Source organism: Bombus pascuorum, chromosome 12, assembly GCF_905332965.1.
Source record: "Bombus pascuorum chromosome 12, iyBomPasc1.1, whole genome shotgun sequence".
Classification (NCBI taxonomy): Eukaryota; Metazoa; Arthropoda; class Insecta; order Hymenoptera; family Apidae; genus Bombus; species Bombus pascuorum.
The window spans coordinates 1655700-1668026 of NC_083499.1; the positions used below are offsets into that span (position 1 = coordinate 1655700).

Sequence of the window (12327 nt, forward strand, 5' to 3'; positions counted from 1 at the left end):
GTGGACATTTCGATGAACCACATCGAATAAGATCGCGGTTTTCGGGAAATATAATATCGCGATTGATTTTCAACCCGCCACCTTTATCTCCTATTATCGGCGACGCGCATTTCCGTTGTTTTTATTTAAGCCGCGATAAAATCAGCGCACAAGAGCAGATATGCGAAGCAGAGTTCACTTTCACCGGCGACGGTTTGCCGCCGCTTCGCTTTGCCGTATTGCGAGGGTTGCATTTCGATATTTCAATTCGCCGTTGATGTTGATTAATACGCGTTGATAAACTTTCCTCGACGCATAGGAATGCTATACGTATATTCCCATTCAGTTTTCACGCGTTTAAAATTTTAAGGCCAGCTAGTGTTTGGAATATCGGAATGATAGAATTCTCATCCCTTTCTGAACAAATTAATACGTTTACATGTATCTTCCTCCAAAAAAATTTATTCTGTACTCGGACAATATTTGTACGTATCTTCAATCCGCGATTCTATTGTCCAGTTTTGTACACTGGAACATACCGAATAGCCAAAATAACAATTCTTTTCCAAGTTTAATTTCTTCGTAGCGAGATAAAACTATCATTCAACTATCCAATGTCAATATGAAAATAATTCGAAATGAATGTAACATCAAACGAAGAAACTTGTAATTTGTCACAGAAAATCTCCGCGATCCACCTTTTACGCCCAATTAATACCGCGATTCGCCACGCTTAATAATAACCATGCTGCCTTAACCACTGTTGCAGACGTTGCACAGAAAAACATGGGCGTAAAAAGCACGATGTTGACGAATCCCGGAATCACTGCACCACCGAGCAGTGTGTATCGTAACTGGTCGAATCACAGCGTGAAATTGCCGATGGCCGCATATAAAAAAGGGCTGGGTCGGCAAGGGCAAAAGGGGGTTCGGCGGGGACTAGGAATCGAGGGCGGAAACCACAAAACCGCAAACATCCTCTGCGTTCAACGGACAATCATATCATTACGTTCTGCGGTTCCGTCATTCTGACACCTCGTTCCGACCCGTCATTTGTCATCGACGTTGCACTTTGCTGCACCGCGACCGCTTAAGAAGCGTGCACCTCCATTCATAGCGGCGGTTTTCCTGATTGCACGAAAGACAAACCGCACGCCCCTTTTTAGAACCTGCTGAAACCGCTTTTAATTTTCCCCCGGTACAAGAAAAAAGAGGACGCTACTTTTATAATTCATTTTTTTTTCATGTTACGCTGGTTAGTACCTTTACTTTGTTATCTTTATGCTTTGCAGCATAAGCGTAATTGTTCGCGGATGTTCCAAGGTTGTTGTCCGTTAAACGGCTCGTTGTTCGATCGGATAAAAGTAGGAGTAGGTTTTATTGTTAGGTATTTGTGGTTGATCGGTGCGGCGAGATTGAACCTGTGACGATCAGGCCATATATGTGGTGAAAGTGATCGTTTATGTTGGTCCTTTTTACGTTGCTTCGGTATTTGTTAGGTTGTAGTTTATAACAGCTGGTAACCCGATATTTTTTCCCAATACGCATTTAAAAGTAGACGTTTATTGAGCAATTACGCACAGTGCAGGCACGGTCCTGTATTAAGAATTACGCTTTTAATTAGCACCTTGTAAGTAGACCCGCTTCACGGTTCATTAAAATTCATAATACCCATCCTTCTGCGACCGTACAACGATCAAACTTCCAATTACGGAAACGACTGCTCCTAGGAAGTTCGACAGCCACGTATTTATGCATATACTTATGCATGTACGATATCATAAATCGCGAATATCGCGATAATCGTTCGATCCATAATATCGCAAAACCGAGTGAGCTTCTTCGACCACGCAGCACTAATTAAATCGATACAATCTCTTAGAGACGAAAAGAACGCCACTCTTTTCCCTCGGCGTCGATAAACACGCACATAGTTTAATTCCATTGTTTCACGAGTGACGGTAATGGTCCGTTGATACATGTTACGCAGTAATTAAGCATAGCCGAGACAAGCCAACTTTTAACTTTGCTTTTCCTCCCGCGATTTAATGTAACGTTCGTTCGGCCGTTTTGTTGGTACCCGTTGCGATTAGGCTAATAGGTGAAAATGGAACGATAGAAAACGCAGAACGACTCAACAAACGAAAAGAAAATGTAGGGTGATGGCGGGATTGCTCTCCTTCCGTTTTTCTTTGTTTTTTCTCTGGTTTGGAATTAAAAACAGGATGGGACCGGGGTTTGAAAATACACGGAGGGCTTCATGGTGGACGGAAGAAAAGAGAACGAAAGAGGGCACGAGGGAAGCTGGTTTTTTTTTGTCGGCTAGACGGTTCAGCTCAGCTCGACTCGGCTCGCAGAGTCGTTGCTCGCGGCGGCTCCGCGTCAATTTGTCGAAATTCGTTCCGATTCGTTTTATGTCTGCCACGCCGCGAGACGCGACCCGCTACCATGCGTACACAATGCCTCTGCCCATAGTGCTACCACGTATCTTGGTTCCACCGTGTAGCCGTTTCGTCGACGATTCGTCTCGAGACCTCCCGAGGACGCGTAAAAATTCGTTCATCTCTCTTTCGTTGGTAAGAAAGGTGGTAAGAAAGAGAAGAAGGTCGTTTTCGTGCTTTTCCCTTTTCTCTTCCTCTTTTTTCTTTTCTCTTCGCTATCCTCTGCCTGTGACCGCACCACCGAGAAATTGTTCGTTTCCCGCTGGGAATTGTTTGACGATTAGAGCACGATAATTGAGCGATTAAGGCTGCTGCACGTTGTCAGGGTTTTCGGAAGAAATGCGGGCCCGTATCGTGCCTTCTGTGAAATTCTACTTGCTGGTAGGATATTGAACAACAACCATTCATATAGTCTAGAAAATAATATCCTATATACTTGTATAGTTTTTGATAGCTATATACCTGATTAAGAAAGACATATACACGACGCGAGGAAACTCGCCGTCTTTTCAAATCAGAAAGAATTGTAGTAATTAAAGAAGAAGAGAAAATAATAAAAAAATAAATAATTTACGAGCGAACACATCAATAACTTAGCAAACGAGGTAGCATTATCCTTAGACTAACTCTGCGGTCATTTCCTTTTCCTCCGCTTTGTTCATTTATTACGCACTACGTTTAAAAATACTAATAAGCCTTTCTTGCCTTAAGCTCAATCTTGCAATCAACTATTTACATATACGTTGTAAATCATAAGCCGAAAGGTTGTAAATCGTCACGGGTATATCTGTTTCTATTTTTTCCTTTTCTTTTTTTTTTTTTTTTTTTTATACAGATACACTCGTGTTGCGCGCACTTTAAATCAAGAGCTCGGTCCCTTCCCGGTTGCAACGTGTGGTTGCACCAGCATCGACTAATCTTATCTTATCCGGTGATCCTCCTAATGCCGCGGTGTAACCGCGCTCGGTACGCAACACGCTTGAGAACACCATGGAAATATTCTTTTCGCCCCTTGGTTCGAAATAAAAGCGTTTAGTGCAAGTACAAGTTGCGGCGGATGTTCACGATCGCGTCGATATAAGAAACGGGATAATTAAGGAGCGAAATAGAAAACCTAAGGCGAGACTTTATGGCAACACGTCGATCGAACACCTTCGTTAATTGACGCGTTCTTCCATTCTCTTTTCTCTTTTCTTCGATTTCTTTCAACGAGTGCGACATTCGTTTGCTCGCGGAGCAATCACTCAATTAGAAAAACGTCGCCGGGACAAGAAAAATATCGTCGCCCCTGGCGAAAAACCACGTGAATCGGCCACGAGCTACGTGTAAACGTTGATGGACTTATCGGACAACGCTCGTAAGAACGCTGGCCGTCGGACAGCGAAAGGATTCACCTTACGACTTTAACACGAACCAACGATTGTTATTTTTTGGTGAACGTTGATTGGCCTGCGAATCGAGTCCTTCTGTAATCGGAAACTTCTATGTAATGGAATTAAAAATGTCGATACAGGGCGATCAATTTTAGTCGCTTGTAGTTTCTGCAAATGTAAATATTGTCAGCTAATGACAAAATACGCAATCACTTAGTTACCAACTCAATATGATACAACTTATTAAAAAAGAAAAAAAAGAAGAAGAAATGATATATCTGTGGCAGGTAAAATGTCTCTCTTTATTATTATGTTACTTATATTATGATCGATTTGTAATCTCTGTATATAAATTTTAAGATTTGAAAATCCTTGTGCATATTTGTGATGTTTTTATAAAGCATGTAACTAAAGTATTTTTTCATATACTTTTACCTCCTTTGTTACAAATTTTTCACCTTAGTCGTCGATAGTTATACCCGCGTAGTGTTAATCGCTAGTGTATTACGCTTACGTACAGTTTATTACGCTGATATCGCAAGTAAATAATTTAGATAAACAGAAAAAACACTCTAATCTCTATTATTTTATTACACAACGAAATACTTGTATTTGTTGTATAATAGAAGTTATGGCTATTTTTGCCACCGAGGACAACACACTTTTTGTTTTTATCTAGTGACGCATTCAATAAGCGCCGCTTTCACCATTTCGTCGTTGTTTTCGCGGCTCTTATCTGCATCTTCGATAGTATTTAATCGCGTTTTAATCAAAGATATCGTTTTCCGTTCTACGGATAAATTTATTAGACGTTAAATACATGTCCATCTCCGTGTTCCTTCCTTTTACCAAAAGAAAGTCGACCAAATGAAAAGTCAAGCAGGAGTATTCAAAAGAAAAAAAAGTCGCTCGAGAAATGAAACGAGTTTGTCGACAGTCATCGAGTTAATTAATACTTCGAAATCCTCTCACGAAATACATTTGCTTGAGTTCTGGTTGAATTGGTAGGTTGCAGGCATTTATCTCACCATGGCTTTCTCTTGCTCTGTTACAGACACCCCTTGTTCCCGCTTCTTGCGTTGATTTTCGAGAAGTGCGAGCTGGCGACGTGTACGCCGCGTGAACCTGGCGTCGCGGGCGGTGACGTATGCTCGTCAGAAAGCTTCAACGAGGACATCGCTGTCTTCTCTAAACAGGTACGTGTTTCCAATTCATATTTTGAATATCCAATCGAGATCGTAACGACGATAGCGTGGGGAAGAATATTTCTATTTTAAAGATTCTATCCTTCCATCTATCTCTATTTTATCTATTTTATTAATTTTTATCTATTTTTATCAATTAAAACTTCTCAAGTATACTAGAATTTACTTGGACAACAAAAAGAATTAAGGTCAGTATAGAGGAATTTCACAAACGAACCTAGGTAGAACTAACGCGGGACTCCAAAATACTCTCGCCCCTCGTAATTCGAAAACTAGAAACAGCGGTCCATTCCCCTGGTTTCCCCAATCCTATCCAACAACATCGTCGTCGCTCAGATGCTTCGTGAGAGAATGTTCAAATGTAACCTCTCCTAGGTCTCCGAAAAGAGGAAGAAAAAGAAAGGGAGAAAGATTTGAAGCCGCTCTAAATGAGTCACGACTCTCTCGACACGTCCTTTCCTCTCCGACAACGAAATAGCGTTGCGCGGCCATGGATGTAACCCGTGGGATGTTTAGGGTCCGAAAGAGCGCTGGCTCTCATCGTTGGGACTTATTTTTAGGAATTCCGGCCAGCCAGTCGACGACGAGCATCGAGCGAAAGATCGTTTAGGGCCGCGTTCTTCGAGGTTTGCCGCGGCCAACCAACCGGAAGAAGACTCGTATTCACGTTGTTGTTAGCGCGGCATGCTCCTTTCCTCCTGCTTTCTCACTCTTCGTTTCAAGTTTTTCTCCCTTGGGTATTTCTGTCTTCGTCGACGTTTCTCACTCTGGTAACTCACCTGAGGCGAGTCCTGTCAAGGACACACGCCTAGGTAACCGGAGAACCTATACGCGAAATCATTTCGGCCTTTTAAAAACACACCGTTTCACCATTTACATTCCATAGCCCAGGCTGACGAGAAAGGTGTTCGTAGATTGGTCTTCAAGCACGTTCAACCGTATACATCCGTAATTGTATCTGGATGGTATACGTTCTGGGATGTCGATGGATTTGTCGTCCCGAATAAGTTATCTATTTTTTGTATTTAGAAAAACGAAGATTCGTAGCAAAGAAACGGAAAAGATGGTGTTCCTCATAGGTAATGATAGAACGGTTTCGCAAAAACACGGAATAGTCATGGATAGTTCGCTGGTGCAAAACAAAGCGAAGGCGATTAAGTCGAGCCGACAGTACGAACGATAAAAATGTTGCCTTGGTGGTTCTTTGCGCGTCTAGTCGATGCAAATGAATGCAGCACATTTAGATTGAGGGATATCGACGCCTATGTATATCGTAGAGCTGGATAGCCATGTTGTTCGTGGATTATCTTTGCATAAAATTGCACTTCTGCCTTCGACGAAACGCTCCTTGGTTTCTCTTGCCTGGCACGGCTGGCTAATTATTCCAGACGAACGCCGTGCGAGCGCGGTTCTCGATGGCTTTAAACGTTCGAGAGGGTACGAAGGGTTACGTGCGATTTCATTGAGCGCGTCACAGATGGAAAAATCAGCTGATAGGTCGTAACGTTCAAATATAGAGCGTCGGTAATACGGTAGCAACGGACTCGAGCCACGGATACGCACAGATAACGATAAGAGTTAAACCTGGCCGCAAGGTAGGATAAGGAGCGAGCTTGGTTCTTTGCGTTAATTCCATGCTGCGTCATTGTTTCGGCGTCGTGTATGTGATTTGAAAACAAACTATGCGCCTTTTTTTTTTGAAGACCGAGTTTATGAATGCCTGCGATTCTTCTTTATCCTCGATCGCCTAGTATTCTCGTTAAATCGTTCGCCCGTTCTATTATTTATCCGCGGCATGTCGACATTATACCGAGCGAGACAACAGCGCGTACTATTCTCGAAGAAGTCCGTTAGAATTGCGAAATTGACATGACATTTGCATCTTAATAAGGTGCATAGTATTACGCGGTTGGACGAGGGACGAAGAGGGAGCGAAGCACAGAAAAGGAAAAAAATATTGAAAGAAGGATAGCCGAAGGCTCCGTCGCGCTTCTCTCAGCGCGGTCGCGTATTGCGAACCGTCGTTGTGCCGCGTGTAGTAAATTGCGCGCCGCCTTTTGCTCGTATCCCTTCCTATCCGCGGCGATCCACGCCGTGCAAACGTATCTCTTTTTCTCGTTGACGCTCTTTCACGCAGGGACCTCGTATTTCAACCGTGCTATCGACGCAATTAATTTCCCTTTCTGTCTGTTGGAAGCGAGCAACGTCGTGAAGAGAAGTCGTTATACCTCGCGCGCCTCTGTCACTATCTTCTCGAGAAGATGAAGAAGATTGCGCGAAAAACTTTTGAAACGAGGAAGTGGTGTCACAGTGTATGCCCTCGCCCGTGGGACGTGTCCCGCTAATTCAGAGATTACGCCGCGGTCCCCACAGAGCGGATAAACAAATTGTCGAGGGGGACAACCGGTCACCCTGTTGTCGCGATCGTGTTCCCCCATTTCTTCCCAGTACAGATAATGAATTTTGATATCGAGTCAACACGGTCGTTATGAAATTTTTTGTACATTCATTTTCTCGTTTCTTCTTGGTTGCTCGTAAGAACGATACTGAGAGTTAAATTCATTTTGCTAGTCCGTGGTCGTCAACGCGAAGATTACACCGGCGATTATAGCGAAATCCGTGCCGCCTCGCCCATTCGTTCTTTACTTTCCATCGATCTGTCGTCGCCGATGTCTAGGCAGGTCGTTTTATAATGTGAGAGGTAGAGGGGTCAGGGAAGTGAGGTTATGTACACGCACACCGGCGGTACACGTGAAAAGATAAGCAGGTGACAATCCTCTTGCGGTGGTTTTCGAGGCGTGTCGTTCGAGCCCTTTTACACTCCGTCGATACTTGGACGGAGGGAGATATAGTAGGGCCGGTGCGCGCGACAAAAGGGCCGCGCGCGCCTCGCGTACACGGGATTATTCGTCCGCGTTTCGTTTTCGTTGCGTGCGCGGCACAGGAGCGGGCGCATGCGTCGTAGCTCGGCGGCGGCGGTCGGCGCATGCGCAGTCTCAGTCACGGCACGACCACCGCCGCCGCCAAGTCGTGAGAAGCGACGAACCGTGGCGAGAGCACAGCACGTTGGAGGGGGCAGAGAGAAGGGGTGCTCCGCAGCCGGTGGAGAGAGCGCTGCTCATTTTCTGCCATTGTAAATTGATCTATTCAATGGGGCCTGGCATTATCCCGTGCGGTCCACGCATCGTGCGTGCCCTATGGGGCCCCGATACATTCCACACGCAACCCAGTTCCCCGTGGTCCGCGCGCTCCCTTTTTGCGCTCGCGTTGCCTCCGAGCTATTCGGTTTTGGCCTCTCCGCGTTCAGCTCAGGCTGGTGGCTGCCTGCGACGTAGCAGCGCGCACCGCAGGAGCGTCCTGCTGCGCCACGTTACGCGCATTGTTGTGCCCTTTTTTACCAGATGGATCGGCTGTCCCAGTTTTCGTGCCCACCGTGGGCGCTCCGCTGTGAAAATTTCGCTTTCGTCGGCGTCCCGTTGCGACGTGTTGCGCTTCGCCGCGCCCAAATTAATCGCGCGTCCAAGGTAGCATCGACGCTCTTTTATTGCGCGACCGAAAAACTCGTTCGACGAAATTCTTCGCTTTAGCACTGAAAAGGGGATTTATTCGCACGGCCTGCATCAACGACTTAAAGTTTAAGCCACGTCACCAGGTATTCGCACTACCTGGAACTCATACGTCATTACTCTTTCAGACACTCGAACTGTGATTGACCTGCAACGTCAGTACAACGTCACTGCATTGACTCAATTCGTAAAGACAGTAACGGTATAGAAAGGTGACGTACGGAAAAGTGCCGCATAAGGATCCGTTGTGATTTATTGTTGCAATTAGATTTCACCTCCGGGGTCATTAAACCCTTGTAAAACGTTAGCCCCCGCAATTAGGCAGCTTGACTAATGCGACCACAAAACAGGCACGTCCGCCTAGCGCGCTACCTGCTTTCCCTACCCGAAGGTGCAGACACCATTTCCCAGGAATTTATATATTTGCCTCTCTTCTTTTCTTTTGGTGGAAGCATTTATAGGCATTTATATAGAATCATACAATCTGTATGGTTAAAGGATTTTCGAAGGGTTTATGAGACTTAAGTCAACTAGGAACGAATTAACGAATTGTTTACGCGTATAATTTTTAACGATCGGCGCCTCAATAACCGCATCGATGACGTGTAGCATTCGAGGACGCTTCATTCCTCCTGCCCCGAGCAGGAGGGGTAGTGTAAACAAGCGCAAAGCCGGATTATCATAATCGCGATAACGGCATCCGCGACATCTCTTTTGTCGCGCAGCCAGAGGCGTGATCGTCGCTTCCAAAGATCGATGATGCATCATCGAGTTATCTACGCTACCGGTCTTTCCATGCGAAGGTCGGTTCGTTTGTTCTACAGTAATCGTACAATTTTACGAATCCTTCTGTCTCTCTCTCATTTTGTGGAATGGAAAAATTTAATAGACTCGCACTTTATTGCTCGCTTTATTGGCCGCTTATAAAACGATGCAATTAAACGCGATTACACAGAATTCCAGAGCGTTGAACGATCGCAGGTTCCGTTTCTGGCTTATCGATGCTTTGTGAACGGCGCGGCGTGCTGATCGATTCGAAGGTAATTAACCAAACGCACCTCACCCGCGAAAGCTAAGATTTTTCAAGCTCATTGCTTAGTGCAATACTTCTCATTGGTTTTCGTATTATTCTTCCATTTTATCGTCGAAGAATTATTTTCTTCGTTATTCAACCACAAACGGTGTTTAAGGCTGTTACATATTACTACATATGTTTTACACTCACCTGGCTCCCCTCTGTTATCTTTACTAATCGCTCAATTGTTATCTTTTCGTTCGAAGACCAATCGATTATCCTATGGTCTATTTTAAATACACACATAATTTTATAACTACTTCGACCAAGGTAAATGGAATTTTACAACGATCAATTTAAATAGTAGATAATTCTATAGAACACTTTAATAAATTTAGAACAGCATTTTATCTTCTATAGTTGCAATTATAGCGTCCATGACAAAATAGTTTCCTTTTACAGTTTCCTGTGTCATGTTCGTCAGGGTAATTCCAATTTCTTTTCGAATTGGCACTCGTGCAAATAATAAGTTGTACAGTTATTTTAAATTTCTTTACGATCGGCAAGTAAAACTAAGAAGGGCGACCATCAGAATTAATCCCCTCCGGGGAAAGTTAACAAGCATTAAAGTTTAAAGAATACATATATATATATTCGTCCCTTTGTATATGTATATATATATATACCTTCTCGTCCAGTCAGGTTCGACAGGTTTTTGTCTATTGTTTTATTGCAGCAGCGTGCCTTTTGCCTAGCCACTTTGGAACATGGTATGCTTGCTATTTCCACCGGACGTTTCAGGCGAGGTGCAAAGGTCTCGTAAAGTTTACGTAGAGTGCAATTTGCTTTATTATGCGAAGACAGTTAAAGACTACTGGTTTCGGGGCCCAAAGGCTATCTTCAGAAACAGACCTTTTATTTTAATCTCTCGTCGATTTCAGTAAAGTACCGACATTCTTACAAATGACTTGACAAATCGTTCCAAAATTTCTGTTATTCGTGTCTCATGGTCAAAGATGGAAGCTTCGGATAGAAGGAAGGTACGTTTTTGGTGGCTTTAAAGCGATGGCCAAGGAAACAGAAGTAACAGCCAGACGGATGAGCAGCTGCTTCGTATATCTCTCGACGGGATCGTCGTACACCACGAATGGCTACGTGCATACCAGCTAGTCCTAAATAGACGTACCGGAGCGAGAACATTTTCTAAATATTATCGCTCAATACATATTTTTATCTCGTGGTCGATGGAGATGTTGTATAGACCCCGCGGAATTTCTCTCTGACGTATTCCATATTTATTATTTTTCTCCAGCAGGCTGTCCGTTTTTTCCCTCTTGCCTACAACGAAGAAAAGAAAAACGAAGGTGTTCAGATATACTTTGTTCATATTTTTAACGGTAACACTTTGCCTCGCCGTCGAAATTTTCACGTGGTTAGAGAAAGTTTACCTCAACAGCGCCTTCGTCGAAGTCGGATGTGTCTTCGTCTCATTCACGAGTTGGCGTGCGATAAATATGGACGATCTCGGATATTTAACGGCAAACAACGTCACATTAATAGCTTTCGTATTGCTTTATACATATGTATGCATGGGCTCAATTAGCTGTCACTCGCAGCCCCTCTACCTCTAATCGCCGTGATACAGTCGTCTCAATCATTCACGATAGAAGGCGCAAACTTTCATGTAGATTTTACTTTATCTTTATACCGAAACGATTAACCTCAATACTATCTCTATTTCTTACATGTTCCACGTAAAATTCTACGGTAGCACGATAAATTATACGTTTATTCGTGACCAGTGGTCGAATAGCTGATGATAAGGAACGAAATTCAAAAGGATGGGAGAGAGAAAGAGAGGCAGGAGACGAAACTGCTTACAATTTGTAATCGTCGTGGCTACCTGAACGGGCGTTTAGTTTGCCGCTTGGGGATCGCCGAAAAACTACAGTGACAGGACCCTGCAAGAACTAGTTTCCCCACTACGAACAGTTGACAGTATTTTTGTGAAGCGTACGAGACGCCTTCATTATCCATACACCCAATGCGAGAGGAACTCCCATTCAGAATTCAGACTCATGAATACGCTTCTCGAACCCGTTCCCAGAATTCTCGCGATTGCGTTCCGTACGTCGAGCTCCGTCGTCGACCGGTAATTCGATTTTAACGTTCGACCCGTTTTTTTTTTTTTTTCACCTGGATTCCCCCTTTTGGTCGCTGGACTCTGTATGTCTGAATTATTCGGGGGAAATTTTTTATTCGCTGAAGAAACGATTTTATAAATTGTTATGCAATAGGAAACAGAGAGATAAATTTCGATGGGGAATTTAAGAATTACGTGTGGCGCTTTAGAAAACTATAGTCTGTTCATTACGCTTTAATGAGATTACTAAAATTCTTAAAGCATTTTTAATAGCCGTTTTCTTCATCCATCATGTATAGTTCCAAATTGATTCGTCCTTCGATGTCAAATTGGCGACGAGAAAAAGTCGATATGACGAAAATCCAATCAAATTTTTTTATCAAATTTACACATTCGAACAATAAGTTGGTCCGCATCACGTGTCAGTAAGGAAGCAACGTTAAATTAAAACAAGAAATGGATGAAGGTTATACGTGGAACCTATATCAGAGAAAATTAAGAAAAGTTAATGTTCTTCCACGTCATGGAGCAATTTTCGACCCTCTTAATTCCTTTCTCCCATAGAAAACCGCGGGAACTGATTACGAAACTTCATTGGGTATCCT

At 43.6% G+C, this 12327-nt stretch overlaps 1 protein-coding gene across 6 annotated transcripts in view; it reads left to right on the plus strand.

Moving 5' to 3' along the window:
* The window catches only part of LOC132912407 (homeobox protein homothorax), a 502412-nt gene that overhangs the window by 19817 nt on the left and 470268 nt on the right, over positions 1 to 12327 (plus strand). For all 6 annotated transcript variants that reach the window (XM_060969789.1, XM_060969791.1, XM_060969794.1 and 3 more), the window contains exon 3: positions 4848 to 4989. In XM_060969789.1, coding sequence (XP_060825772.1) covers positions 4848 to 4989 — 142 coding nt within the window. The remainder of the gene's footprint in view (positions 1 to 4847; positions 4990 to 12327) is intronic.